We start from the raw sequence: 27,399 nt of genomic DNA, 5'->3' as shown, positions 1-27,399 counted from the left end.
TCATCTCTACCCAACAAACCCTTCACAGCACCACCAATAACATTCTTTATACAATTCAAATTAACCAGGTAACTCTTCTGACTCTAAACCCCTTCTTCCTGCTCAAGGACTTGAGGAAAAGTTCCACGCTCATCCAACAACGCCTTGGTGTTATGAGTTGAGCAACTGAAAAGACTGCTCCTGCTTCCTCCCTTTCCACTGAACAACTTCTGTTTTTCAGGTGTGGAAATAAGTAAGGCCTTGAGACTCACTTCCGAAAGTCTGCAAGTAACTTGAGCATGTCTTCATTGGATAGCTTATTGCTGTCTTGCTTGTAGAGAGCAGAAAATCTGGCATTTTTGTCAAGGTTTCCAGATGCATCCTTAAACAACGTCCTGAAATAGCAAAACAACATGTCTAAGCTGTTTCCAAATGACCAAAATAAATCCATAACTTGACTCCGGTTTCTATGTGAAGACTAATTATTATTCCACTGGCTATAGCCCGCAGAAATCTCATTATCTAAAGACATGGAATATGTTTATGAGGATGAACACAACTAACTCAATTTACATAGAAAACATTTCCAGCAAATGGCTTGTGCTTAGGAAATAACATACACAGCCAAGTGCTTAAGAAGTAGAGATCACAAATAAAGAGGATCTGCAGGCCTCACTGGGCTGCCACCCACTCCCAGCTGGAGGCATGTGGCTGGAACCTGGAATCCCAGCTCTGCAACAAACACTCGTGTCCATCCTGCCAGTGCCAACATGGCTATCCTCCAGCTAGCGTCTCTCCTCTCTGGGTCTCTAATAAATGATTTTTCAGATATGGAGCTTACTTATTTTTCAGTTTTACATATTTAAATCCTCTTTGTCTCTGGACAAAAAAACAGAATAGGTCAGTCTGTCTGTCTGTCTGTCTACTATCTATCTCCATATATCTACATCCATATAAAAGGTATAAAAGATGTTCTCCTTACCTTGCTGCCCAAGCAAATGGCATTCTGTACTGCCCTAGTCTTTGGCACGCCTGCTTGGCATTCTTCAGCACCTTCTGGGCAACCTTGAAGACATCAGAATAAAACCATGAGTTACTGTATCCCACAAACCAAACAACCTCTTATGGTAGTATCAGATGCATGGACAAGCACATCTTACTGCAATGAATATGGCTGGATTTATACTCAGTGCAGAGTATTCTGCTTCTCACATTCCCTAGCAGTGATTTTCAAAGAATATCAAATGAAAATTGTTTCCAAAATGTACGTCTTTTCTTTGGTCTTCATAAGCAACAAGCATGCCATTTCATAGGCCTTTCTATTTCTTCATGACTAAGGGCTATATATTATAAGTCCACTGAGTTATTAATAATTACTAATACTTGGTATTCATGCCCAAATATATCACATTGTTAGAGTTTAAATGAGAACACTAATGAAAATACTAAGCTTTCATAACTCCTAATGTGCACTGGCTTATGCAGACTCCCCAGATTTGGGGGATATATATTCATTATTAAGACATTACAGGTATTGACTTAAGTTAGGCCAATGTTTTCAATCACTATGTTCTTGTTTTCTAGGTATAAGTTACCATTACTTTCACTTCTAATGATTAATTTTGGTTTGTTGTGGGTGGCTGGATTAACTCTATAGTGCACAGGGAAGCAGATCTGCTTTTGGCCTATGTATGCATGGCAGGTCTATTCATCAACTATACCCCTATTGCTAAAGCAGATGACACCCAATTTCCCCAAATTTGCTTCTTCTGGAATACTGCATTGTTACCACTACAAAGTGTGACTGATTCAGAGTCAGAGCGGAGGGTTGAAGGGTCTTTTACATTACTTAAGTACATCGGAGCCAAACCAATTTTGGGAAATGTGACCTAGTGCCTGTGAACTAAAGTGTGCTCTGTAGAGCTGCAGCAGCAGCCCCACTGGAAGCCTGTCAGGAATGCAGAGTCTTGGGCCCCACCCCAGACCTCCTGGGTCAGAACCTGCATTCTGACCAGACTGCCGGTGATCTGTGTGCACCAGGTTTGAGAAGCGCTCATCTAGAAGACTCAGAAGGAGAACAATAGAGCTCCCTGTCTCTGAGTAAAACTGAAACCAGCTGTGTGAGTCTAGAGCACTAAACCTCTCTGGGCTCTACTTTCCCACCCGAAAAATGAAGAGCTTGGGCTAGACTTGCCATTATCCGTTCCAGTTACTAAACATGACGATTCTACCGTAACCGTGGTGGTGGTGGGGGGAACTGCTGCCTTCATGAATGACCTGGAAAACACTTCTCGATTAAAACAGGTGTCGGGAGCTCATCCAGCCCCTCCCTTTCTTCTTCAAGTGGGGCATGTCCATGCGGGGACTCGGGGATCATAGAGTAAATGGTCTGCCTTCCTGGGGTGGCCATTTTACTTACACATTTTCAGGTAGAAATGATTATTTTTAGGTTCTAACAGTAATGACTATGTTGTGGAGTAAAATGCAATATTTGTGTAAAATTTAAAGCCAAAACAGGCCTCAAGTAAGTTTCACTCTTGCCTGTAGTGAACGAGGACTGAACTCTCAGACTTACTGAGGGTATCAATGGAACACAATATATATAAAAGTCAGAGTGAAAAACTCATTTTTGCCCTTTGGGCTTTCCCCCCCCTTTTCTTTCTTTTTTAGAAAATCTATTCGTGGTGGACACCTACAGAGACTATTCCTAAAAATTTCCTCCAAAACAATAATTTCCTCCAAATGATGTTCTAGACCATCTTGGAAAACATGAAGAGACATTTTGATATACAGAAAAAATCATCCCTCAGCAAAATCTCTACCGAAGCCCCTATTTTTTTATATGAGGTGGTTGAGTCTTAATCTCTGCTTTAATTTACTGCATTGGAGGTGTGAACGCGTGGAAAAATGTACACATGGCTGAGCCTTACGTTCCGTAAGTAATGAAGGAGGAGCAAATTCAACAGATGCTCAACGGACACTGGAAAGTGTATGTGATTTTCACACCAGCGTGAGCTGCCAAATTTCAAACCATGCACGTGGCAGGCAGAAGTAGCAAAGCTGGAGCATACCGGCCTTGGAAATGTGTTGCATACATGGCGGGGGAGTAGATCTTATCTTGGGCATTCATTGATTATTAATCAAACCATCAAAGAACTAAAAGAGCTTCTCATCCAAGGTTTTACAGACTTGATTTTAAAAATAAAACAGCTTCTCTCCAGAGACCAAATTTTACTCTGCTTTTATCAGCCAGAAAGGCATATGTTTGAAGCCATGCGCCTGGGTAAATGGGCTTCTCCTTGACTGGAGCTGTAATAACTGATAATGACATCCTCCTGTATGCGTCAGTGATTTAGTACCCATAGCACTGTCTCGTATGTAGGTGGTGGGGGGTAGCAACATCATCTTTCAACTACAGATGGGACACCTGGGGCCCAGAGAGGTGACATGATGTATCCAGGCTAGTTAGGAGCTCAGCACCCAGGTCTCTGACTCCTGGAACCTGTTCTTTAAAAACCGTCCTGCATCTTGGTGGACACACCTGTGATGTACAGTGGCCAAAGAGAGGAAGACAGGAAGCTCTGAATCACTCAGAAAACCCCAGTTAGAGCCTCTGGGGTGTCCCCTCCTACTGCTGACCAGTCCTTGTCAATGTATCAGGGTCTCAGATGACCACGAATACAAAAATTTTTTAAATAACTAAAAGTACTGTAAAACTGGCACAGGACAGCACTCAACAGCTGACTGGAACCAGGTAGCTCAATGTGCTAGAAAGTGACAGTCAAGTGCCAGTTGGCAACTCTAGCTGTGGGACACTGAGCAGGTAACTAAACCTTCATAAACCTCAGTTTTTGGGAGTGTGAAAGGTATTCTTGGCCTAGATGACTTCTAATATTCAGTTTTTGGGAGTGTGAAAGGTATTCTTGGCCTAGATGACTTCTACCGTATGTCCACACCTAGGCACTCCCCAGGTAATGAACAAACACCAAAGTAATGAAAACACACCAAACATACATCTTGTACGTTTCCTTTCCCTCTTCCACCTAATGTCACACCACCTCTGCCACCGTAGCCCCGCCCCACCTGACAAAACACAAGTGTGCCTGATCTACTGACACTGCTGGCCAGATCATCTGAGCCAGGTCACCTCCTAGTCTCCAGTCTCACATTTAAGTGTAAAATGGACCCAAATTTATAATTCCAGGACCTCGGAGACATGCCAACAAGTGGCATGAACTCTAGTTAAATACAATATACGTACTTTTTAATGATGGAAAGTTTACTACTAAGCTGGAAATTCCTTTGCCAATTATTTCAGGATGGCAGGATAGTCTAGCCAAATGAAGTATTTTATTTACACATGGAACTACTTTTCATTGAAAATTGGACACATAAGGTTAACTATAAGACCATCTATGAGACCAGTCTACATCTTTTAGAATATAAATACGGCTTAACTGTGATTTCCTTAAGCATTTCTATATATTTTTTTTCTGATTGCTGTTTATCATCACAAAGCATGCAAGTCATCCATACCTTGGAAGAGTCTGAGCTTTTCATGTATGGCTCCGCACCGTGTGTGATGCTCCCCTGAAGCACCTTTTCAATTCTAGCCACAAGAAATATATCAGGATGAGGGCACGTGACTGAAAATATTCCCTAGGGAACAAAAGATTTTCTTCCATGAGTAGAATTTACAGCCACGTTAAACAAATCCCATGAACATTAAAGATTCTCAAGCAGCAAAGAGCACTGATACAGTATAGCTATTCAGAAGCACCCAGGGCCAAACTGGTTAACTCATCAACAGTTCATCATCTGATCAAAAAGGCTATTTGGTGGCGGAGGCAACGAGCAGAAAGTTTAGAAAAAAGAAATGAGAAATCAAAAACTACTTCTTCTCTTTCAGCTTGCTTTTACTGTCTAATTATATATGCTGTCAATATAATTAACCGTCTCATTTACCCCAGTTGTGCATTACAAAGTTTCATTACGTATTTACATAGCACGTGCAAGAGAAGCCTTATTGGCATGACCGCTGGGCTCACGCTGTCCCCACCTGCTTCGGATACTGCATGGCGGCTTCGTGAAGGATGTCCTGCAGGGCAGGCGAGCTCTGCCTACCGCCGTTCATCAGAGACGGGGATGTGGTGGCCAGCATCTGCCTCACTGAGAAATGGTTCAGGTCCACGTGGAAATCGGCAGAAATCTTTCGGTTGTATTTTATGTCAAACAGGGATAGAGTAACAAAGAAAGGCTCGACCTGAACAAAACAAAACAATCCAGACCATCACTATGGCTCAAACTGTCAGGAAAAAAGAACGCGGCTATCAAAGAAGAAATGACTAGACCTATGTATGATTGTTGCTATAGATTACTGCTAAAGAGCAACAGCCTCCATACCTGTCCTGTATCACAAACATCCTGTCCGGGCAGCCGAAACAACCCTCGGCACCCTGATCTAACACCGCACCTCTCTGATACCAGGAACTAGGACTGAATGTCCCAGCTGCACTGCAACAGGCACATCTGAAACCTCTGAATAGGCTTTTTAATCTTTATTTTTTAAAAAGAAAATTACATTTGTAGTGGGTCCTTCTTCATTTTCAGCAACACAGCATTGCAAATTGAAAGATAAATCATTGCACTTGACAAGAATTCTTTTTCCAAACTTTTCTTCAAATGGCTTCACTTCTGGCTCAGCTGATGAGAAGTCAAGCTTCTTTAAAAGAAAATGCAAATATATAAGTGTATTATGCTCCCACTAAAAAAAAAAAAAAAATCCCATAATAAACGTATCCTAAGGAAATTGCTTAAAATATGGAAACGCTATATACCTTAATTTACTCACAACAGTGTTACTATTTTATACATTTATATAGTATATAATAATGGTCAAATAAATGATGCTATATCTACTCCATGGATCATTATGCAGAGCTTAAAAATTATTGTTATGAACAACTCAAGTGTCCATCAACAGAAAAATCTATAAGCAAAATGTGGTGTATACATACAATGGAATATTACTCAGTCATAAAAAGTGGAGTTCTGACACAAGTTACAACAGGGACGGACCCTGAAAACATTATGCTAAGGGGAACAAGCCAGACATAAAAAGGCAAATATTGTATGCTTCCACATATATGAACTTCTTAAATAGGCAAATTCATAGAAACAGAAAGTAGAATAGAGGTTACTAGGGGTGAGGGGAAGGAGGCATGGTGGGCTGTTGTTTAATGGGTACAGAGTTTCTGTTTGAGAGGATGAAAAAGTTCTGGAAATGGACAGTGGTGATAGTTGTACAGTAATGTGAATCTACCCAAATGCCAGTGAATAGTACACTTAAAAATGGTTAAAATGGTAAATTTTATATTATGCATATTTCACCACAATAAACAAAAAATCATCAAAAAGCAAAAAAATATATATATATATATGTATATATACGGTTATGAAGTCTGCGGAGAGACATAGAAAAATACCTATTTTTAAAGATAAATGGTTAAAAGAAGTTCTATAAAAAAAGACCACAAATGAAGAAGAGGAAACTATGGGAGGAAACACAGCAGAACAGCTGGCCCCTCAAAGCAGCCCTATCTGTAGGCAACCCTGGAGGTCTTCCGAAGCCGTGTCTTGGATTTTTTGGGGACACAGATGTGGACCACATGCACTGCGAGGCCTGTATCTGGAACTGAGCTGGGGCTGGTCAGAAAATATCACAGTCTCCTGGGCATCTGTAGCGATGCCTGTTATTTTCTGACGGTGAAAAAACCGTCAGAAAATAGGGGGTAAATTATACATGTTCTTTGTGGACTTGAGAGTGTCTTTGGATACTTCTCCCTCAATTTTCAACAATCTATTAAATATCAAATATTCACAATGGTTGTGCTATGGTAATGAGATTATAGGTTGTTTGTATTTTTTCCTCTTTCTCCTGAATTTTCTATATTGTTATACCGCTTGTTATCCAAAGTATATAAATAAGCAAACAAACAAATAACCTAACAAAGGTTTTCTTTCCTTGCACTATTTTAAATATTAAAATAGTTCTTACCTGGGCATCTGGGTCCAGGTAAAAAAGTTTAACTCTGCTTTCACTTTTCAGTTTGATTTCTGCTTCTCTGGTACTCTGATAACAAGATAAACAGAAAATTAAAATTACATTGAAAAAACCCTTTTCTTACAGAGATGGCTAAATATGTTTGAAAGCTACCCCATCCTGAAGAGCCAGACTGCCAGACAGCTCTGCCCGCATCTTGGAGGGTCACCTGCATGTCAATGAACAAGGATAGGCTATCCAGTATGTAGCACACAATGTAAGTGCTATGGGGAAAAAAGAGAAGACTTGATCCCTGGCAGTATGAAGCTGATAATCAACTGCAGCCAAAACCAATGCAAAGAAAGCAAAAGAGAATAATTAAGCATTAATATCAAGAAAAGCTTCATCAAGTAATGGAATAGGGGATAAGCCTTGAATGAAGGGATAGAATTTAGATAGCAAAAAGGAGGAAAACATGAGCATTTCAGACCAAATGAAAAGGATGCACAGAGAGGATAGATACTGAGAGAGGAAATGAGCCCAAAGGGTAGAAAGGACTTAGGGTCCAGCCTGAGACTGAGGGTACAAGCAAAGGAAGAGGAAGGCATACGTTTTGGATGGTGGAATAAAGAAAACTGTGGCGTATCTTGAAGGACAGCCATAGGTGTCAGTAGCAGGCAAGGGGAGAATTGCTGATTCACTCAATAAATATTTATGAGCACATATTTTATGTCAAGCTAGGGACACAAACATGAATGAAATGCAGTTCCTATCCCCAAGGAACACCATCTGGGAAGACAGAAAATACACAGCAATATGAATGGCAAAAGAAATCGTACGTACAGTGAGCTAACCTGCACTAGGGGTGGCCGCCAGGAAAGAGCTCCCAGAGGAAGGCCCATCTTGAAGGACAAGGACATTTGGCCAGAAAAGGAGAGAAGGGCATTCTAAGAGGAGGTACTACAGGTATAAAGGTACGAGTCACACCTGAGCAATGATCAAGTCATTCATTACAGCTGAATGGTTGTACATGATGAAAAAAGTAGAGAAATGAGTCAGATTTGTATGGTAAGGTCTGGGGATTTCACTCAGAATCCAAAAAATCCTGCAATATTTTAATCAAGGGAATAAAATGACCAGTTCTGCATTTTAGATCCACCCCTCGGGTAGGGCTAAAGCAATGGATTACAAAGGGAAAGACTAGGAGGTCCACATGGTCTCTCCTGAGTTATCACAGCAGGCTCCCAGTACAGCAAGGCCCATAACAAATCCCACCTTCCTAGCTTGGGTGGCCTGCTGACTGGTCAATCCACTAATTTGGGAGGAAGAGCAGGTTTGTGGAGAAGATGGTAGAGTCTGGAGATGCTTGCGGGATTTCCAACTGGAAACATCCAGTAGACAGCCAGAGAGATGGGACGTGAGCACAGGGTGGGGAGGAAGGCTGGAGTTAAGACCAGGAGAACATCAGCACAGAGGTGAGGATGCAAGTCTTGGGGGGTGGGTGAGAGTCCCTGGGGGAAACTGTGAAAGCGAGTCTGTGGACAGAAACCCAGGCGCCCCAACACTGAAGGGATGGACAGAAGAAGAGAAGTCATTCAGGGAAAGAGACATGGTGGCAGAGATGGGGGCTGGAGAAGTGGGATATGGGAACAGGGAGAAGAGGAAGCTTCTTAGACATTCACAAGATAGAAGTCATCTCCAGCCACGTTATGCCACACCTGCTGCCTCTAAATCTATATCCTGTTCTTCCTGGCGGTCATAGTTCTTAATAGAATGTCCTCTCTCATCTGCTCCTTTGCCCAAAGACCAGGAGTCACATCTCAGCACATAATGGGTGGTGACAGCCACAGGGGAGAGGGCGTCTTGTCCTCTCTGCTGGTGGCTTAAAGAGGTCTATTACATTTCTCATCACGGCCAATGAGAAATTAAGCATCTTAATTTTCTCAGCCATGTAGTTGTTGTAATAGGTTCTTAGCAATGACCCAAACTCTACCCTGACCATATCTGACAAACTATCTACATCTAGCAGAATGAAATGACCACCAGAATGCCAGCTAAGAAACTGGGTTCTAGTTCTAGTTCAGTTGTTAACTGGCTGCATGAACTTGAGCAAGCCACTTAGCCTCCTTGGACTCTATTTTCATTTCTGAGTAAAAATGTTCAACAAGATGATGGCTCGAGTCTTCTTCTACAACAAAGTTTATCTTGATGCTCTCCCTGCAGCTTTAAGGCTTCTGGAGGCTCAGGGGCATTCCTACAAATCACCTGCTCATGCTTACAGAGGAAAGTGTGTGCCTGTGGCTGGGGACGGGGGTGTGTAGGACAATGTTTTAAATCCATCTTGCCCATCCCCTTATCCTAATTTTTCAAACCAAAAGGGCCAGAACACGTGCATGTAGAATACACTTAACTGAACCCAAAGAATTTGCTTTACTTTGTATACAACCCATGGCGTTTCCTAACAAAGACATCAGTACTAGGTGCTGCGAGCCACCACCAACAGCAATGCATTCTCCTGAATTTTTGCTTGAGTCCTTCAACAAGGGCAAACGCTATGATCTCAGACACTGGAGCACAGCTATGGGTTCTTAATGTAGATGCATTTCCTCATGTCTTTCTGAAAGATGCTTGTTGACTCAAGCAGAGTAAGAGATGAGAAATGAATAAAGCAAGAAAGACTGCTAAGAGCTGTATATAATTAGAGGACAAACAGAGATGCAGGCACATTAACAGAAAAAAAAAAAAATCAACAACTAGCCAAAATAGACTCAAAGTATCCTGATGTTGCCACTAATATCCAACGGATATATTCTTCACTAGAAAAACCATTTAATGGGGAAGAAGGGACAACGTTAGATGTAAAAATAACGTGACAGCTTATAATCCACCTTGCACACACTGACAGCTCTTCTATGAGACAGAGGAAAAGCAGGCTCAGCTTCTTAAAGTTCCTCCCATCCTTCCCAAGACCCAGAGTGCTTTAAACAGATGGGACGCCTGATAAACAGTGTTTGAAAGAATTACCAACTAAAACCTAGGCAGTAAGAAAATGTGGCTAGGGAAGGGCAGGGCTTTCCCCCAGAGCCAGGGAATAATAAATACTTGAAAGCATCATAATGATAAAAGCAAATATTTGTTGATAATAGCCAACATCTCTATGCTAGATGTTAGCCTAGGTGGACATTTAAATTTGGTACAAACTTAGGAGGCAAGTCTTATTATTATCCTGGTTTAAGAGAAAACACTGGGGCTCGAGGGGTAAATACTTTGCCCCAAATTCACAACCCTAAACAGAAACCTGGCTTCTAACTGAGGCTGTCTGGCTTCAGAGCCCAGATTCTTTAACTATTAGACCAGAAAAAAATAGGTAAAGAATATGAACAGGCAAGTCAGAAGGCAGGAAAACCAAATGGCAAATAAATATACGAAAATATGAAAGATACCACTACTAAACAGTGGGATACAAATTAAAGCAGTGAAACATCATTTTTCACTCCTCTGGTGAGGATGCAGAGAAATGGGAATATGAATTGTTACAACCTTTTGGGAAAGCAACCTGGCAATATTTAAAGCACTAAAAGCACAATAAACTGTGACCCAGAAATCCCACCTTGGGGAATTCCTCGTACAGAAATAAGAGCATGAGTATTTCAGCTTATAAATATGTCATGATGTTTATTGTGCACTGTTTGTATAGGCTAAAAACTGAAAATTATCTAGATGCTCATGAATAGGAAGATGGCTGAATAAAGTGTTCAGTATCCATATTTGGAATATTATGCAGCTATGAAAATGAGTGAACTAGATCCTCTATGGCCCCAGGGGAACATCTATGAAAAATTTTTAAGTGATAGAACAAGTTACAGAGTAATGTATATATCATTAGCATATTTTTTTAGCATATTTTTAAAAATAACTAAGAACACTGCATATGTGTAAATATGTTTCCATGAGCAATTGGTTTGGTAAAGAAACAATTATAACAGGTTAATAACATCAGTGCTCTCAGGAATCTGGGGATGGAGGTTGAAGGGAAAAGATGAACTTTTCTTTATACAACTTTGAATATTTTTACTTACTATAGCAAGTACATTTATTTTCACTTAAATTTTAGTAAAGACAATAAAATTAATTCCTGTAATAAGTACCTTCACAGTCTAAGAGCCCACAAAATATAGCTGTAAAAAAATATCCCACAGGGGCTTCCCTGGTGGCACAGTGGTTGAGAATCTGCCTGCCAATGCAGGGGACACGGGTTCGAGCCCTGGTCTGGGAAGATCCCACATGCCCCGGAGCGACTAGGCCTGTGAGCCACAATTGCTGAGCCTGCGCATCTGGAGCCTGTGCTCTGCAACAAGAGAGGCTGCGATAGTGAGAGGCCCGCGCACCACGATGAAGAGTGGCCCCCACTTGCCGCAACAAGAGAAAGCCCTCGCACAGAAACGAAGACCCAACACAGCCATAATTAAATAAATAAATAAATAAAACTCAATCCCATTTCTTCCCTCCCTCCCTCCCTCCTTCCTAAAAAAAAAAAAAAAAAAAAAAAAATATCCCACAGACTATGCCATCCAGCACTTCTCAAAGTGACAGAGACCAGCTCTGCTCTTAAAATAACCTGTGGTCAATCCATACCGTAGATGCAGGAAGAACCCAACTGGTTCTTCCCCAAACCCTGTTGCTGGTCCTACCCACTGCCCGTCTAATACTTTGGGTTCAGTATAGAGGAAAATGGAGAGAGAAAAGTGACAATGACAGAGCCATTCTCTGTAAAAACTGACACTTCTCAGATACTACAGAAGAGAATGATTTGTCTAAAACAAAGGCTATTCCCCCCACTCCTGTATTCCCTAAGTTTAATCACTAATGATACACCCTGACAATGTTTTCTTCCTTGTCTTAAGAGGCAGTTATGAACCAAACATTCAAGAGTTTCCAGAAGAACTACCAAAAAGTTTAGGCATACTCTGCGTCTTAAGTTTATCTCTGAGCAGGGAAAACAATTGAAGGCCAGAGCATCATATTTTGAGGACGGCTCATCAGGAAAGTACTGTGTTGACTGTTGGCTCATTTAAACAGAATGGGTTGCAAACAGGAAGACTTAGCAAAATCCTTTGAAGCCAGAATACATACTTTTAATTTAAAGAGCTGTCATGATTTGTTTCCACTACTTCCATGATATCTAACTCCCAGGGACCATCATCTCATCCTCTGTGTCACAAAGCTATAATAAAGCATTCTAGATAAGGAAGCCCAAGAAATGGAACGCCAGCTGACCTCACAAACACAACCCTAGCCGATTCCTTTGTATCATAACACAATGACATAATTTTCTGGATTAGGATACAGAGAAGGAAGTATTTATTACAGATGTGGTTTAAAAACTCAGAGAAGGTGTCCGTGAAACTGTTTGGGTTCTGACAAGCACTGCTGAACTTGGCCCCCTGATGCTTACTCAACCTCAATGAGACCATAAAGTTTGAGACACCAGACTCTAGCCTGTGTTCAACTGTGGAAGATTTACCAAGAAAGGTAAATTCATTCACTATAAAGAAGTTACAAGGTAACAGAATGGGAGCAATTTTGGTTCAACAGGAACCACATGGGGAGGCCAAATTAAGAGTGAGCAGCTGTTTTTTGAGTACACAAAGAGCTCAAAAATATAAAAGCTATGGAGGAAAATAAAAGGTGGAAGCATGAGGGTTTTCTTCATACTACCTTTACACAGGAGGTGATATATATACATACGTATATATATATTCATTCCAATGTTACCTAAGGTAAACGTAACCAGAAAAAATATTTATCAAATAAATAGTAATCGGGTTTACCACATGATCATATTACCCCTTGACACTGTAGGGAAGAAACCAATTAACTACCTTTAACTACAGTTTGTGTATTTCATAAAAATGTTTATAAGACTATGTACTCTAATACTATAAATGCTGTTAGGTTTAGAGCAAACATATGTTTGGTTCCATTTTAGACAATAGGAGGAAAAGAACAGGTTTTAGGGTATACACAGTGTGTCCCCATAAGAAAACAATAGAGATGTTCAGTACTAAATGTACAAGCAACAAAAGGGCCAAGAATATACAAAATATTCTGAAAACCTAATTCCACATCACTCCTACTGTATGTCAAGGGCCCCTCCATCACATTCCACAATGAGACACCAGCTATTTTTGTACTAAAACAACTTCCTGTCGCTCATATCCTGTTTGGTTATGTCTCCGTCACAGTGGAAAACAAAAGCCGGGGCAACAGGATGAAAGAAGCAGAGAGAGGAGTTGACCTGAGAGGAGCCTGCCATTAAATTACACCTTTGCCTGCCCCCACTGTTCTAGTCCTTTCTCTGCAATCTGACGTAACTGTGGCCTGATCTCCCCATGGACCTTTCCCTGGTACTGGCCTCTTAACCTCCTCACCCCGACTAAACTCTCCCTCCTTGCCTAGCTGTGCAACTCGAGCCTCCCTCCCCCTCCCACATGCCCTCCCACCCCTATTCAATCTCACACTCTGGAATCCATTCCTTCTAAAATCAGGATGACCAGGTATCGATCAACCTCCTTCCTTTCTTAACAGGTACAAATGATCCCCACCCCAGATACACTGGAGGGGGTTATAAATAGTCAAAACCACTCACGCTCGGGGCCCTGGATGATGAAGGGGCTGAGAGCCGGGCACACTGGTGCCTGAGCCCCTCACACTGCACTTCTGCCACCAAGCAGGCGGACAAGAGGCATCACAACAGATACCTGCCCCACAAGTGGGATGGCAGCATGCTGGTGGATAACAGCACATCTTAATTTCCTTTTTTTTTCTCTTCGAAAAATTACCTTCTGCACTTTTTCTACCTTCTTAAATTAAAATGGTTTAAAAACACTTGAGAGCTGGGGGAAAAAAAAACAACAGTTAAGTCCCTTATAATGCTGCACTTTTTAGGTTCTGACCATGACCCACAGTAAGAAATACATTTACATCACAACACAACACACACATACACAAACACACTCACTCTCTTTCTACATATATATATATCAACATATGATATATGCATGATATACACATATATCTTTTTTTTTATAAATTTATTTATTTTTATTTTTGGCTGTGTTGGGTCTTTGTTGCTGCGCGCAGGCTTTCTCTTGTTGCGGCGAGCGGGGGCTGCTCTTCGTTGCGGTGCGCGAGCTTCTCATTGCTGTGGCTTCTCTGGTTGCGGAGCACGGGCCCTAGGCGTGCGGGCTTCAGTAGTTGCAGCACGCGGGCTCTAGAGCACAGGCTCAGTAGTTGTGGTGCACGGGCTTAGTTGCTCTGCAGCATGTGGGATCTTCCTGGACCAGGGCTCGAACCCATGTCCCCTGCATTGGCAGGCAGATTCTTAACCACTGCACCACCAGGGAAGCCCTACACATATATCTTAAATAATATCTATCATTATTAAAGGCAGTACACTTTAATATCCTCTATTCAATTCTATCCATTTCTTATTCTGGGTCACATAATGTTGAGCTAAAGAAGCCTGACACAAAGAGTACATATGTATGATTCCACTTTTCAGAAGGTCTAGAATAGTCAAAACTAATCTACAGTCATAGAGGTCAAAACAATGAGAATGTCAGCTGGGAGGGAGGATACAAGACAGTCTGCTAAGGTGCTGGAAATGTTCGTTGATATGGATGGCGGTTATGTGGGTGTACAAATGTGAAATCCATCAAACTACACAATTAGGGCCTGAGCATTTTACTCTATGTAAGTTCTACTTCAATAAAAAAAGAAGAAAAAATTTTAAAGTAAATGAGAAATGGAGATTGAAACCAATTAATTTAATTTGATTTAACCAATTTAATTACTTTTTACCAACTAAAATAGCTTCAGCTCACTTGGTCATTACCCACCAGTTTGAAAAACAGCTTCAAATATGTTTTATAAATATGTATATATATATTTTTTAAAAGAATAAATATGTGTGATATATATCTCCTTAGGTCTTAGGATCAAGGAATTCTGAAGGCCAGGTAGTAGTAGGCAGTGAGAGAAGAAAGGAAGGCACAATTCCTGCATGTCTTCACAAGAAAAAAAACATTTCTAATTAATCAACATTAAGCTCAAATAATGAGTCTTCTCCTAGGTATCCACTGTGTTCACCCAGTAAGTATAGAAAGTTAACTTTTTAAATTCTAGATTGCACTACATATATTATCTGTTTCAACAGACATTTCGCTTTGAGAAATCATGAACCTCAAAACATAACAAAAAAGCGAATCTCAATGCAAAATATGACACACAGAAGTTCATAACATGAAAGCACAAACACACAAGCTGAACTCTTCCCAGCCTAGAAGGAGGTTACAATGGTAGCACTAAAATTAGCTTTAATAGGCAGGTGCTAAAAAGATACTGTGGTAACAGTCAAGTGCTAAAGAAAAACAATACTCTAAAGTCCTAGCCAGGGAGGGAGATCTTATATTTTAGAACAGCTATGTTGTCTTAAAGTAAAGGTCAATGTTGAATGCTAGTCTACTTATAATGGTATATAGATAAACCATGTTTTCTATTACAGTGTTTAAGATACGGGTGTGTAGCGTCTCTATTTCACTGTATTCACACACACACACAAAAGAATAGAAAGGCAACAACAGAGTAAGAATATAAAGGGCCAAAGAAGACAAGGATATTTCTCTCATTTAAAAAGAATTATTCAGAGATGCACACAAGGAGGCAAGTACAAGGATATTCATTGTAGCATTGTTTGTAACAGAAAAAAATTGGAAATAATAGAACTGCTAAAATAAAATGCTTACACAATGCAATAAAGGGTATTAATTAGATCTATATACCAACTTGGATGGATCTCAAAAACAAGGCTAATTTAAAAATAAAAGCAAGTGCAGAATAATATGTTAGCATTTATATAATATGTTAAACGTACAAAACACAGCCACATATTATTATGATAGATATATTGGTAAATATACGAAAATCAAATGGAAGTATTTCCAGAAAACTCATAATAGTGGTTGTCTCTAGTTGAGGTTGTGGGGGAAGAAGGGAATGGAGTACAGATGATGTTTAAAAAAGAATTTCAAGTATAACTGGTATTTTTATTTCTTTAAAAAATGTTGAAGCTGAAAAGACAACACAGTAACAGGTGTTGAATCTGGGTGGTGGGAATATGGTTGTTTTGATCTTCGTGCTTTTCAATAACTTTTTGAGTTTCTCAAGATTATAAAAAACAGGTATAACTTTTTTTTTTTTTTCATTCAGACGGACCCGGGTAAAATTCATATAACTCAGGCAACCCTCTTTGGTTCAGTAACAAGATTATTACTTATCCATCCTTTTTGGAATTGTCTCTATTAACTTGAATAGGGGAAGCGTATGTGTGAACATAGTAAGTAACATGTTACTATGGAAACATTTACCCGTGCACCTTGGTTATTTCTTCAATACTTCTAATGTGGTATTAAATATTATGTGGGGAAAACAAAGAATAACAAAAAGAGAATACTTTGTAAGGCACTTTCTGGAAAACAGACTCAAATCCGACTTAAGTCAGCAATGTATTTCACCTCACCAAATACTGAAGTCAAAAAATAGCAATAACTACAACATGATTTTAATAATTTACTATAATGTATTTGTTAATCATTTCAATATCATTCTATGAAGAGCAGAAGATTTAAGATGATGTTACCTTGGCAAGTTCAGGCAGGTAGCTATCTAAACCGGAAACGGAACCTTCTAATTTGCTTTGTTCATCATCTAAAACAGCAAAACAGATTACCTGAGTCACTCATAGTTGAAAGCATTTTATTTAAAACAGGAGGAGGAAGGCCGTTTCTCTTATGTGCCCTTTAACACAGTGGTTTTCAACTCTGGATACCCAACAGAAACACCTCAGAGCTTTTAAAAAATGCTGATGCCAGGCCCAGTGGTGAGCGCTGAACATTTGATGGCTGGAACAGCACGGACAGTGTCTAACCAGAACTGCCAAGAGCTCTGGACAGCAGCCCAAATGGCCACACCCGCCAGGCACCAGCCCAGGCCAACTAAACCAGAATCTCTGGTGGGACAAAGGAAAGAGTACTTGTTAAAAGTTTCCAGGGACTTCTAAGGCACAGCCAGAGTTGGGAATCACCTGTTCAAGGGCCTGAAGTAAAACATGAATTGTTAAGAACATAGCCAGATTTTCCCAACCAATTTAATCTGTGGCTTCTGCCCATCCTAACTTTCACTTGAAAATTCCAAAGGATATGATTAATGATAACAATAAAAACTATAATTAGTATTTGAAGTGCCGACTCTATGCCAGGTGCTTGAGATACATTATCTTGTTTAATCTTCCTATCAACCAGCAGGTTCCGTTTTTATTCCCATTTTACAAGAGAGTAATCCAAGGCTCTGAAAACGTTAAGTGGCTCGCCCAAGGTCTCACAGCTGAAAAATGGTATTGCTGGGACTTGAACTCAGGTATTCCTTTCTGCCTCCAAAGCTGTGATTCTTCTCATTATACAAATGATGTCAGGGTAGGACATTCTACTGGGACAAAATCTTTGCTGACAGGTTACCTGTAAGGAGCTCACGTCTGTCCCACCTCCATGTACCTGTGCAGTAATCTGGCTACTTCCTGTGCCCTCTGGCAAAAGAGAAGACACCCGCAGAGTGTGCATGCACCTGGGGAAAGCTATACCCGCCTACCTTCATGAGAGTCTCCGTTTCGCTTTTCTTGCATTGCAGCTTCAAAGTTGAGCTGGAGAATCTTGTTCAGAGTTGTGATCCACTCTTCCATTTCCACTTCACTGTCTGCTGCCAAAAGGTAACTACTTTTGTCCTGCATCTTGAGCTCAAAAGCAAAACGCCTGACTTTGTTGTTCTGAAACAGAAAAAGGGTAAAGAGACACATTTTAGAAGAACTGGAACAGCCTTAAAAATTCTTCTCTTTATTATCTGCTGATGGGTACTATCTCATCAGCATTTCGGACCAAGTTATTTAAAAAGGCAGGCCCCTTCCCAATAAACCCCCATCCGTATCCACCTTCCCTGAATTATTTTCTTCATGGCTTTATTTTCCCATCTGACACATTACACATTTTACATATTTATTTGTTGTCTGTCCCATCCAATGAAACGGAAGCTCTTCAGAGCAGAGATTTCTTTTGTTCAATGCTACATCCCTATTTCTAGAACACTGCTTGGCAAATAATAGGCTCTTGAAAAATATCTGAATGAACGAAATTTCATTGAAAATTTTCAGTTCCTCTAGCTCCTATCTTTTTTAATGAAGTAGTAATGTGGTATCACACTTTAAAAGCAAACCATTACCTATCAATATGTCTGATTTCCTTACCTGCAACTTTCTCGTCATTTATGAGGCCCAAAAGGTATTTAGACACCATGTCTACCTTCCTCCAGCTTTCCTCATGCCTCCAGCTTTTATGCCTGTGAAAGGGTATCTGACTCAAAGTATAAAAACCGCAGTCCATGTGCATTAAATGACGAAGGATGAATGTGCACGAGGCCAGGGTTTCTCCACTTTGGCACTACTGACGCTTGGGGCCGGTAACTGTTATGGGGACCGTCCTGTGCACTGCAGCCTGTTTAGAAGCAGCCTGGCCTTACTCCTTAGATGCCAGAAGCATAGCCCCCCAGTTGTGAAGATCAAAACATGTCTTCAGATATTATCAAACATCCCCTGGGGGGTACAATCGCCCTGGTGACTGCACTAGATAGAGGTTCAGCTCCGAGGAACATGACACAAGACTCCTGGTAGTTACAGGCCGAGGGATGTGACATCACAAACTCCCACCAATGTGCGGCGTCCGAGCAGAGCCCTCGCCCACTAAAATTCTAGCTGGTTAGCCACAGTCCCTGAGGGGGCTCTCAGCGAATGTCTCGGGGACAGGGTCGCCCTCCCAAAGTCGCCTCTGTGACCTCTGCAGCACGGTTCTCAGGAGAGAACTGCTCCCAGCAGAGCATGCAGACCACTGTGCACAAGGCCTCACACCTCACTTCACAGCAAGAGTCAGAGAAGGGGTCAAAGGCCAGATATGAAAGGAGTTCTCTCCCCTGCACTCCTCACCTACTCATTTCTATGAAAATAAGTTAAAAGTAGAGTGAGCATTAGGCCTTGATTCTGAATTGTTCCTCTTTCTGAGCCTCAGTTTCCTTATCTGCAAAATAAGTGTAATCACCTTCAAGATTCTAAAATACTTTTAGGGCTCAAGATTCGTAACTGGATTCTTTTCAGGTCTATTTTTAAATTTTAGTATAGGCATTTCTTAGAACTCACGGCGTTAATCAACTAATTTTTTTACAATGTCCAAAAGCAATACTAAAAAAAAAAACCTGAACTACTTAAGCCACAACTTTTGGAGGTGAGCTTACAAACAGATATGGAGATAAAAGCAAATTATTTAAACATGCTGAAGCCTTAGACACAATTCATTAAATGTAAACACCGTCAGCCACACCTGCAAAAAGAACATGAAGGAAGGGATGGCCACCGAAGTCAGAACCTTAGATTCCGAAATGTATTCCAGAGACTGAGTGATCGGGGACTCCGTACTGTAAATCATCTATACTCTGCTGAAGACAGGCAACAAAACTCTTATAAAACAAAAGTAATTACTGCTACTTTCCAAATGAGGTTGCCAAATATATTTAGTTTTGCTTTAAACATTTTTTTAAAGTCAGTGCCAGAAAACTCAACTAAAATGTAACTGAAAAGGTCTCTCAGCTTAAGAATACAAATGAAACTCCCACTTGGGAATCCCAGACAAGAAGTTACTTCACTGTCATTGACAATTCGCTCTGGTACTCCTTCCTTTATGCTGTGAATAAACATACTTTGATATAATTTGGTTTCTACAGTGGCAGCTTTCAGCTGAGTTTGGGTTACAAGCTGAGAGTGCCATGTGCCAATTAGCTGTTGATGCAAAAATAATTATCAATGAATATTAAGTGGTGCTATCACCTTGATCTAGGGTTTGGTCCTGCACAATGTTTTTGGGGTTTTTTTGTTGTTGTTTTTAAATTAGTCATCAGTAACTAAAAATACCAAGATTTAACTAAAATTTTGTATTTCTGGTTTTCTTGAACCAGATGATCTGGCAGCCTTGAGCTGGCAGTGCCACCTAGCACATCATCTGCCCCTTTAAATGGGACCACTTGTGCTCCAGTCTGTCACAGTCTCCAGCATTCCCTATCGCTTTACACCCAGGCCTCTTCTTTCACTTAATTTATCTGCTTGGCCCCTGTAGTCATCTGAGTTCGGACCCCTAACTTCCACGCTGACCATGATGAAGCAACAAGGTCTGGACTTATTCTCCCAACATAACTACTAGAAATAACTGGGCAAAATAGAGGAAACAACTGTTTTTAGGTATTTCGCAACCATCAGGGCAGCCCTGTGATCCCTGATAGAAAGGAAATAGATGATGTGAGCCCTACCATCACCTCATCACTTTCTGCCTGGAGGCCAAATCTGGACCCAGGAAGGTGAGCCTGAACAGAGTCCAACAGTCTTGCTAACCGAGGAGGCTGCCCAGAGTTCAGAAGACCCAAGTGGCGAGAACATGCAGGACAGAGTCTCCAGAAGAAGAACAGACTTCTCAGCACAAAGAGATAACAGAGATCTAAACTTACTAAAAACTCATTCATTACATGTTTATTTTCTCCTTATGTCATGCCTTAACAAAAAAGCTTACCAAAAAAATCAAAATCAAGACACAATAACCTAAATTTCAGGTCACCATAGATAAGAGATAAGGAGAAGATTGTGAAGAACAGGGAATAACATAAGACTCCAAAACAACACAAGCATCTAGAAGACAATGGAATGCCTTCAAATTCTAAGGTAAATTTCATCTAACTCTCAAAAAATTAAGATCTTACACATGATTTCCAGGAAGCTCCTGGAGGATGTGTTCCTCCAAAACAAGAAAGGAAAATGAGAAAGAAGACGACATAGGATCCTGGAAAGAAGGAATGTGACACAGGCAGGACAGCAAAGGGAATTTCCAGGAAGGTGACTGTGCAGAGGCTGGGGAAGCAGTCAGTCCAGCTTAGAGCAGGAAGGAGGGCTGCAGGAGCTAAAACCCTCTCCAGCCTCACATAATGTCCACAACTAATGAATGAAGAGAAGCGGACACTCCTTATCTAGCAATATGGAGGCAAATCCCAAGAAAAAAAAACAGTGGAAAAAGTTGAAAATGACCATTTCAGGGAGTGGGGAGTAGGTGAAGTGAGGTGATGCTGGCAGGCCTGTGCCTTTAGTGCTACCTCTCTGTACTGTTCGACATTTAAACCAGATGAATGTATTATTTGGATGAAAATGCAATTTAATTTTAAGTAAGCATGTGAATGCATAAGCAAGTACACCTGAGGGTCAAACCAGAGCTGTGTCTCTAACCTTAGTCACACTGGCCCCACAAAACAACCTTTCTTAGAGACCCGAGCTTTGGGCTAATGTCATCGGCGAACACTGAGTCATTTTAAGGAAGAATTCTCTGATAACGGTGACTGCGTCTATTGTGAGGAGCCGTCAAGAAGATTGTTCATTAATCACACAGTGCCCTCTGTATGAGGGCCCCCAAGAGAAACGTCTGAATGGGCTTCATTCTGAGATTACTCAGGCAGCTTCTGACTAATTGGACTGTTTGTATCTACAGACACTGTGCAACTGAACGGGTCTCCAAGCTAGAAAGCGTAGAGCCTGGTTTGTCACCCACCACTGCGGGTGTTAGGCCTTTAAAATATACGCTTTTTCCTTAACTTAATCCCACTTCATCTCCTCCCTACTACCCTGACTCCTTTCACACCACTTTAAATTTATATTAGCCTGTGTTTTATGTATCCTTGTAAATTGCTGCCTTAGATCTTCCTGGAAAATGGGAGGGGAGTGGATGAATGGATGGATGGACAGACGAACAGACAGATGGGGAAACTGCCAACCTGCTTTCAAAGGCAATTCTACAAAGGCATGGAAGGAGGCACACCAAACTGGTAATGGTAGCTCTTTGAGAAAGGGAGAGATGGAGGTCAACAGGGACTTCTGCACTACCTGTACTGTCTAACATTTCATAATACAAATACATTCATGTATCATGTATAATTAAAATAATTTTTAAGACTAACTCTACAACTGTAACAGCACTATGATAACAAACCCTAACCCCAACCCTAATATTGGCTGAATGCTTACCATGTGCCAGCACTGTTCTAAGCTCTTTATATGTATTGATTAATCCTCTCCATAACCGTATTCAGTACTATCATTATCCCTATTTAACAAATGAGGAACCTGAGGCACAGAGAAGTTGAAAAATATCTCCAAGGTTATAGAGCTGTAAGTGGTAGAGCAGGGATCTGAACTCAGTCTGAATCTGAAACCCAGTCTCTTGGCCAATGTACTACTGAGCCATTGATACTATGATGATAAAAGTCATCACAGAGATGTTAAGAACTGTTCTGAATATTTCCAAGTTAACTCATCCAATTCTCTTACCCTATTAAGGAAATATTATCATTATCTGAATTTTGCATGTGAAGAAACTTCAGTTAATAGCCAGTCCAAGGTCACACAGTTAAAAAGTAGCTGAGGACTTCCCTGGTGGCAGTGGTTAAGAATCCGCCTGCTAATGCAGGGGACACAGGTTCGAGCCCTGATCCGGGAAGATCCCACATGCCGCGGAGCAACGAAGCCCATGCACCACAACTACTGAGCCTGTGCTCTAGAGCCCGTGAGCCACAACTACTGAGCCTGTGCTCTAGAGCAGGCGAGCCACAACTACTGAGCCTGCGCACCACAACTACTGAAGCCCGCGTGCCTAGAGCCTGTGCTCCGCAACAAGAGAAGCCACCGCAATGAGAAGCCTGCGCACCGCAAAGAAGAGTAGCCCCCGCTCGCCGCAACTAGAGAAAGCCCGCGTGCAGCAATGAAGACCCAATGTAGCCAAAAATAAATAAACAAATAAATAAATTTATATTAAAAAAAAAAAAGTAGCTGAGCCAGGTTTTAAACATAAAAACTCATATGCAGAGCACTCGGGCCTCCTACAACATAATTCTGCCTGTGTGTTGTACCCACTATCTTCTAAAATGATGAAAAACAAGCCTTTAACTCATTTTTAAGTCTGCTATTATACTTCTACCACGAATATTGCCATTTTTTGAAGTGTCTGCTTAAATCTGCTAATTCATAGATGGTACTTTACAAATGAGAAAACTCAACGATAAAAATCGTTTTGTATTTACCTGAACCACACCCATACAGGAATCCAGAAATATTGATCCTTTTGGTTCCTTGGAGATCTTTTCATCTTTATAAAAATTCAAATTGTAGGACCCATCACCAAGTTGAATCAAGTGGAAAAATCGTCTTTTAAACGACTGAGAGAAAAATACACACATAATTACGGTTTCAAGATGAAAACAGCCACAATCTCTCTCAATAACTCACAAGTACACCCTACGTAAAAACCATTTCAGTTCTCTCCAAAACAAATCTAATTCTGGCCAGCGCCCCAGGTAACTGGGTGAGTTAAGACTCTCCATTACATCTAATAATTTTACTGAATTTAAATTCTGTGGAGTTGGTTCACTAAGCATTCCTGGGTCATTTTTCTCACCCACAGAATCAGAGATTTTTACATAACCACCCAGAAGCGGTGCAGTGAATTCTAATTTGGGATGGAGCTCAGTCTAATTTGGGATGGAGCTCAGAAGGATGGAAACTTTCTCCAGTCCCCAGGGTGTCTTGCTCACACAGAGTAGGAACTGTTCTCTGCCTCGCGGAACTGGATGATTTTCCAGCCTCAGGATTACAACAATTAGCATTTCCCCTGATTTAACTTTTATCCCCTGCACATCCTACCTCACTTCCATTGTTTCTCTTTATTATTAATTCTGGCCTCTCACTGGTCCTACTTCTCTCCTGAATAGTTTTTACACTAGTTTTACTTTTCTCTTGACAACCCCCTTCCAATTTAACCATTTTCCCTTTAGTCCTTGATTTTCGCTTTTCTTGATTTTGTTGCAGGAAGACCTCCATGAAAGTGCTTAGGTGTAGCCCCTCTGTGATGTTCTACGAGGTACCAAGTATCCCTTTTGTAGTCAATACGGAGAAGAAAGGCAGTAAGGCGACTGCACCTTCACGCCAGCCTTACGATGATCTCATCACGCTGGTGGTTGGAGGGTGACAAGGGGAGCGGGTGGAAATGGGGCTGTACCAGTGGGGGTCGATCACCGATCACCAGGGAGGCATCTCACTAACCAGACAATGTCACTTTTGTCAGGAAAAACAGCATGCTCATTCATCTTGAGCATCATTCCCAAGACCCACAGGAAAAAAAGGGCTTAGTAAGGGGAAAGCAGGGTGATGGGCCTCCTTACTCTCATGGTCACGCTTATTGCACTGTTCATGTTGCCTTTGTACAGCCATCCGTGCTTGGTGATCCCACCCTTCTGAGAGCCGAGGGAAGCAGCATCCTAGGAGACAAGTGCAATACCACCATCAATCTCCCGTCATTACTGATGGGAAATCCATTCAATTCATACCAGGTTGCCCCTCGCCCCTTTACTGGAGTAACCATCTGGCACTAACACCTACTGTGTCCACTTACCAATAAAAGAGGGGAAACAAGCCTAAGTTTCTGCAAACTCTAGTCCATTAAAAAGCAAAGCTTGTTCTAGTCCAAGTTTTTTTTTTTTTTTTCCCCCAAGTATTTTAAGTGTTTAACGAGCCACAAAAAGTACATACCATACTTAAGCACTCAAGTTGTAAGGTCTCACCCGGTTTGATGAAAAATGTTTTCACATTACACTCCCATATAGTTGGAGGACAAAAGCAAATTCCTGGAAAACTTCCCAGATGCTTAGTTCAGGGAAAGGTGAATAAGAAAGGAAGGAAATATGAGGCAGGCAATAAAGAAAGCAGAGATAAAATGCTGGGGCAACAGAAAAGAGGGAAAGAGAGGCAAGACCACAACAGGGAGAGAGGAAAGGAGAAGAGAGAAAAGTGAAGGGCAACAGCTAGAAAAGTAAAGAAACATGTTTCCTCAAGTTCTGACCCAAACACTGAGATCTGGGTTTAAGGGCATGGGGCTGCCAGCTACTGCTATAAATAAGTCAGGCTTATATTTGCACATATAATAAGCAGACAGACAGATGAAATATACACACACACAAATACACAATGTGGCAAACCTTCCACCACATCCTGACCCCCGCCCCTTCCTCACTCTCTAAGATCTCTGCCTTGTGACTCTTTGCCCCCTAAGACTGTGTCCAGTACACACTTGAGGAGGCGCCTTAGGAAGAGAGGACTACGCTGTCAGGTCACCCAGCTCACACCTCCTGAGGACCAGTCTAATTACGATGTTTATTTTTCTAATCAAGTAGACAACCGCAGAAAGACCCGTCTTATGCTTTGTCTGAGACCACCTCAATTTTGATATTGGTGGTTTTACTGTTGTTATTATTAGTGATAACAGAAGTAACTTATCTGTCTAGGATTTTACAGTTTGGTGTGCGCTCTTATGTGCATTATTTCAATCGGTCCTCCTCTTACTATTAATCAGCACCAAGTTTTTAATATCTTATTTTTCATTTTGAATGACCACTTACTCTTCCCAGAATATTTTTAAAGTGGTTTCTAAAATAATTTGCTACCACGGACATTGTTAACACTCACAATTAGGCATCTAATACTGAGTAGGGAAGAATAAGTAATGCGGAGATGGGCAGCACTAACTTTTTATTAGGTTTTCCTTGCTCAGTGTACACGGTCACCTTAATGCCCGGCTCTCTTCATACACTTCTCTGGCCATAACCGTTCCTCCAATAGTAGGGGGAGTGGGCTTGTTAAATTCAGAGGTTCTGGGTACTATCTACTTTACTCAAAGCCCTCACTGAAGAAACAGCTATTTAAAATCTACTGGCTGCCAGTTTGTTTCAAATAGCCTGCTGAAAAACAACCTAAACTTAGGATCTAAGTAATCTTGATCTTTTAACAATGTAGCCAAATCTTGTCCAGGACTTTGAAAATGATCTCAGAACAAATAAACAAGGACCAGAGGAACAGGCAATGCTAAGCAGTCAAGTTGAAACAGAGACCTTATTTCAATCAATCAAACAATGCATTTTTTAAAATTCCTCCCCTGTTTCAAGAAACATTCCAATTCCTGTGTTGGCTAAATGTTGCTAATTTTCCAATGGATCTTCTAAATCTGTGAACTAAATCAATTCTTAGATCAGTAAGCAAGCATCCTACCTCATCTTTGTCCACCTCCTCATCAACTTCATAGACATGAACTGGAAGTTTATCCAACTTGGCCACTTTGCTTTAAAAAGAAGAAAGAATCTTGTTTTATAATTACCTAATCTATGAAGAGATGCTGCATTTCTTCCCCCATCAAAGGAACCAGCATTTAACAAATCCAAAGCTGGCCCACTTGGCTAAAGAATAAAAACAATAGATGAAGTTGCTTTTCAAAGTGGGTGATCCAAGAGTTAGAGAGCTCCCAAAAGCTAAGCAGACAAGACGGCATGGTTTGTTGGGAGTTATGTAGATTAAAAATGGGAAAGTGTATTAATAAATAAACACATGGTAGAATAACTTTTAATACGAAGTTTAAATGAGGTCACTCCATTTGAAGTGATTGGAAACCACAGTCTTAATGACGATGGTATTGACAACAAAAACAGGACAATAACGATATCAGTCATTAAACAGTTATTATGTGCTAGGCACTGTGCTGTACTTCACATGTGTTACCTCCTTTAGTCCTTTAGATGGTGGGGACTGGTGCTAAGACCACTTAATAGATGAGGACACTAAGGCTTACAGAGGGCAGAGTAAGTAGATGATGCAGGCCGACTACAGAATCTATGTTCTTAATCACTGTTACAACCTTCGTCTCCTTCTCATCACACAACTGAAATTCTTATAAATGCCAAGAGGTAAAATCCACCAGCAGTAAAAGTATATCGTATAAAATACACTGTATCCCCAGTCGGTTCTCTTTCAGTCATGAGAAGAGCATGAACAAACCTATCAGTGAAGATAGCTTTACCAACCCAACAGGAAGAATTAAGTCCCCAAATAAGTACTGGGTACATATACAGAAGTAAGGAGCATACCCATCTGCAGAAGACAATGCTAGAAGGGAGTGTTCTCAGCCGAGGTTTAAAAAGAGGCAATTGGGAAGTTGGCTGGACACTCTTAAGGAGTGGCTGAACCACACAAACAGAAAAAACAAACAACTAGGTCCACTGAGAATAGTATAAACAGTTCAAACTCACAGATGCAACAAATCCTAAGAAAAATTTATTAATAGGGTCTCAATTAAAATTTTCATTGGCAACGGTTACTT

The 27,399-nt window shown here is 40.9% G+C and overlaps 1 protein-coding gene across 24 annotated transcripts in view; it reads right to left on the bottom strand.

The window, feature by feature from the left end:
* Positions 1–27,399, bottom strand: part of DOCK9 (dedicator of cytokinesis 9) — a 324,890-nt gene that overhangs the window by 102,404 nt on the left and 195,087 nt on the right. For all 24 annotated transcript variants that reach the window (XM_082434573.1, XM_082434572.1, XM_082434576.1 and 21 more), the window contains 11 exons: positions 26,298–26,367; positions 24,419–24,514; positions 23,282–23,416; positions 17,726–17,900; positions 16,722–16,789; positions 7,037–7,111; positions 5,561–5,701; positions 5,039–5,242; positions 4,516–4,638; positions 962–1,044; positions 252–374 (listed from right to left, as the gene is read on the bottom strand). In XM_082434573.1, the coding sequence (XP_082290699.1) occupies positions 252–374; positions 962–1,044; positions 4,516–4,638; positions 5,039–5,242; positions 5,561–5,701; positions 7,037–7,111; positions 16,722–16,789; positions 17,726–17,900; positions 23,282–23,416; positions 24,419–24,514; positions 26,298–26,367 (1,293 nt within the window). The remainder of the gene's footprint in view (positions 1–251; positions 375–961; positions 1,045–4,515; positions 4,639–5,038; positions 5,243–5,560; positions 5,702–7,036; positions 7,112–16,721; positions 16,790–17,725; positions 17,901–23,281; positions 23,417–24,418; positions 24,515–26,297; positions 26,368–27,399) is intronic.

Source organism: Balaenoptera physalus, assembly GCF_965194825.1.
Source record: "Balaenoptera physalus genome assembly, chromosome: 18".
Taxonomy (NCBI): Eukaryota; Metazoa; Chordata; class Mammalia; order Artiodactyla; family Balaenopteridae; genus Balaenoptera; species Balaenoptera physalus.
This window is presented reverse-complemented; position numbering and strand designations above follow the sequence as displayed.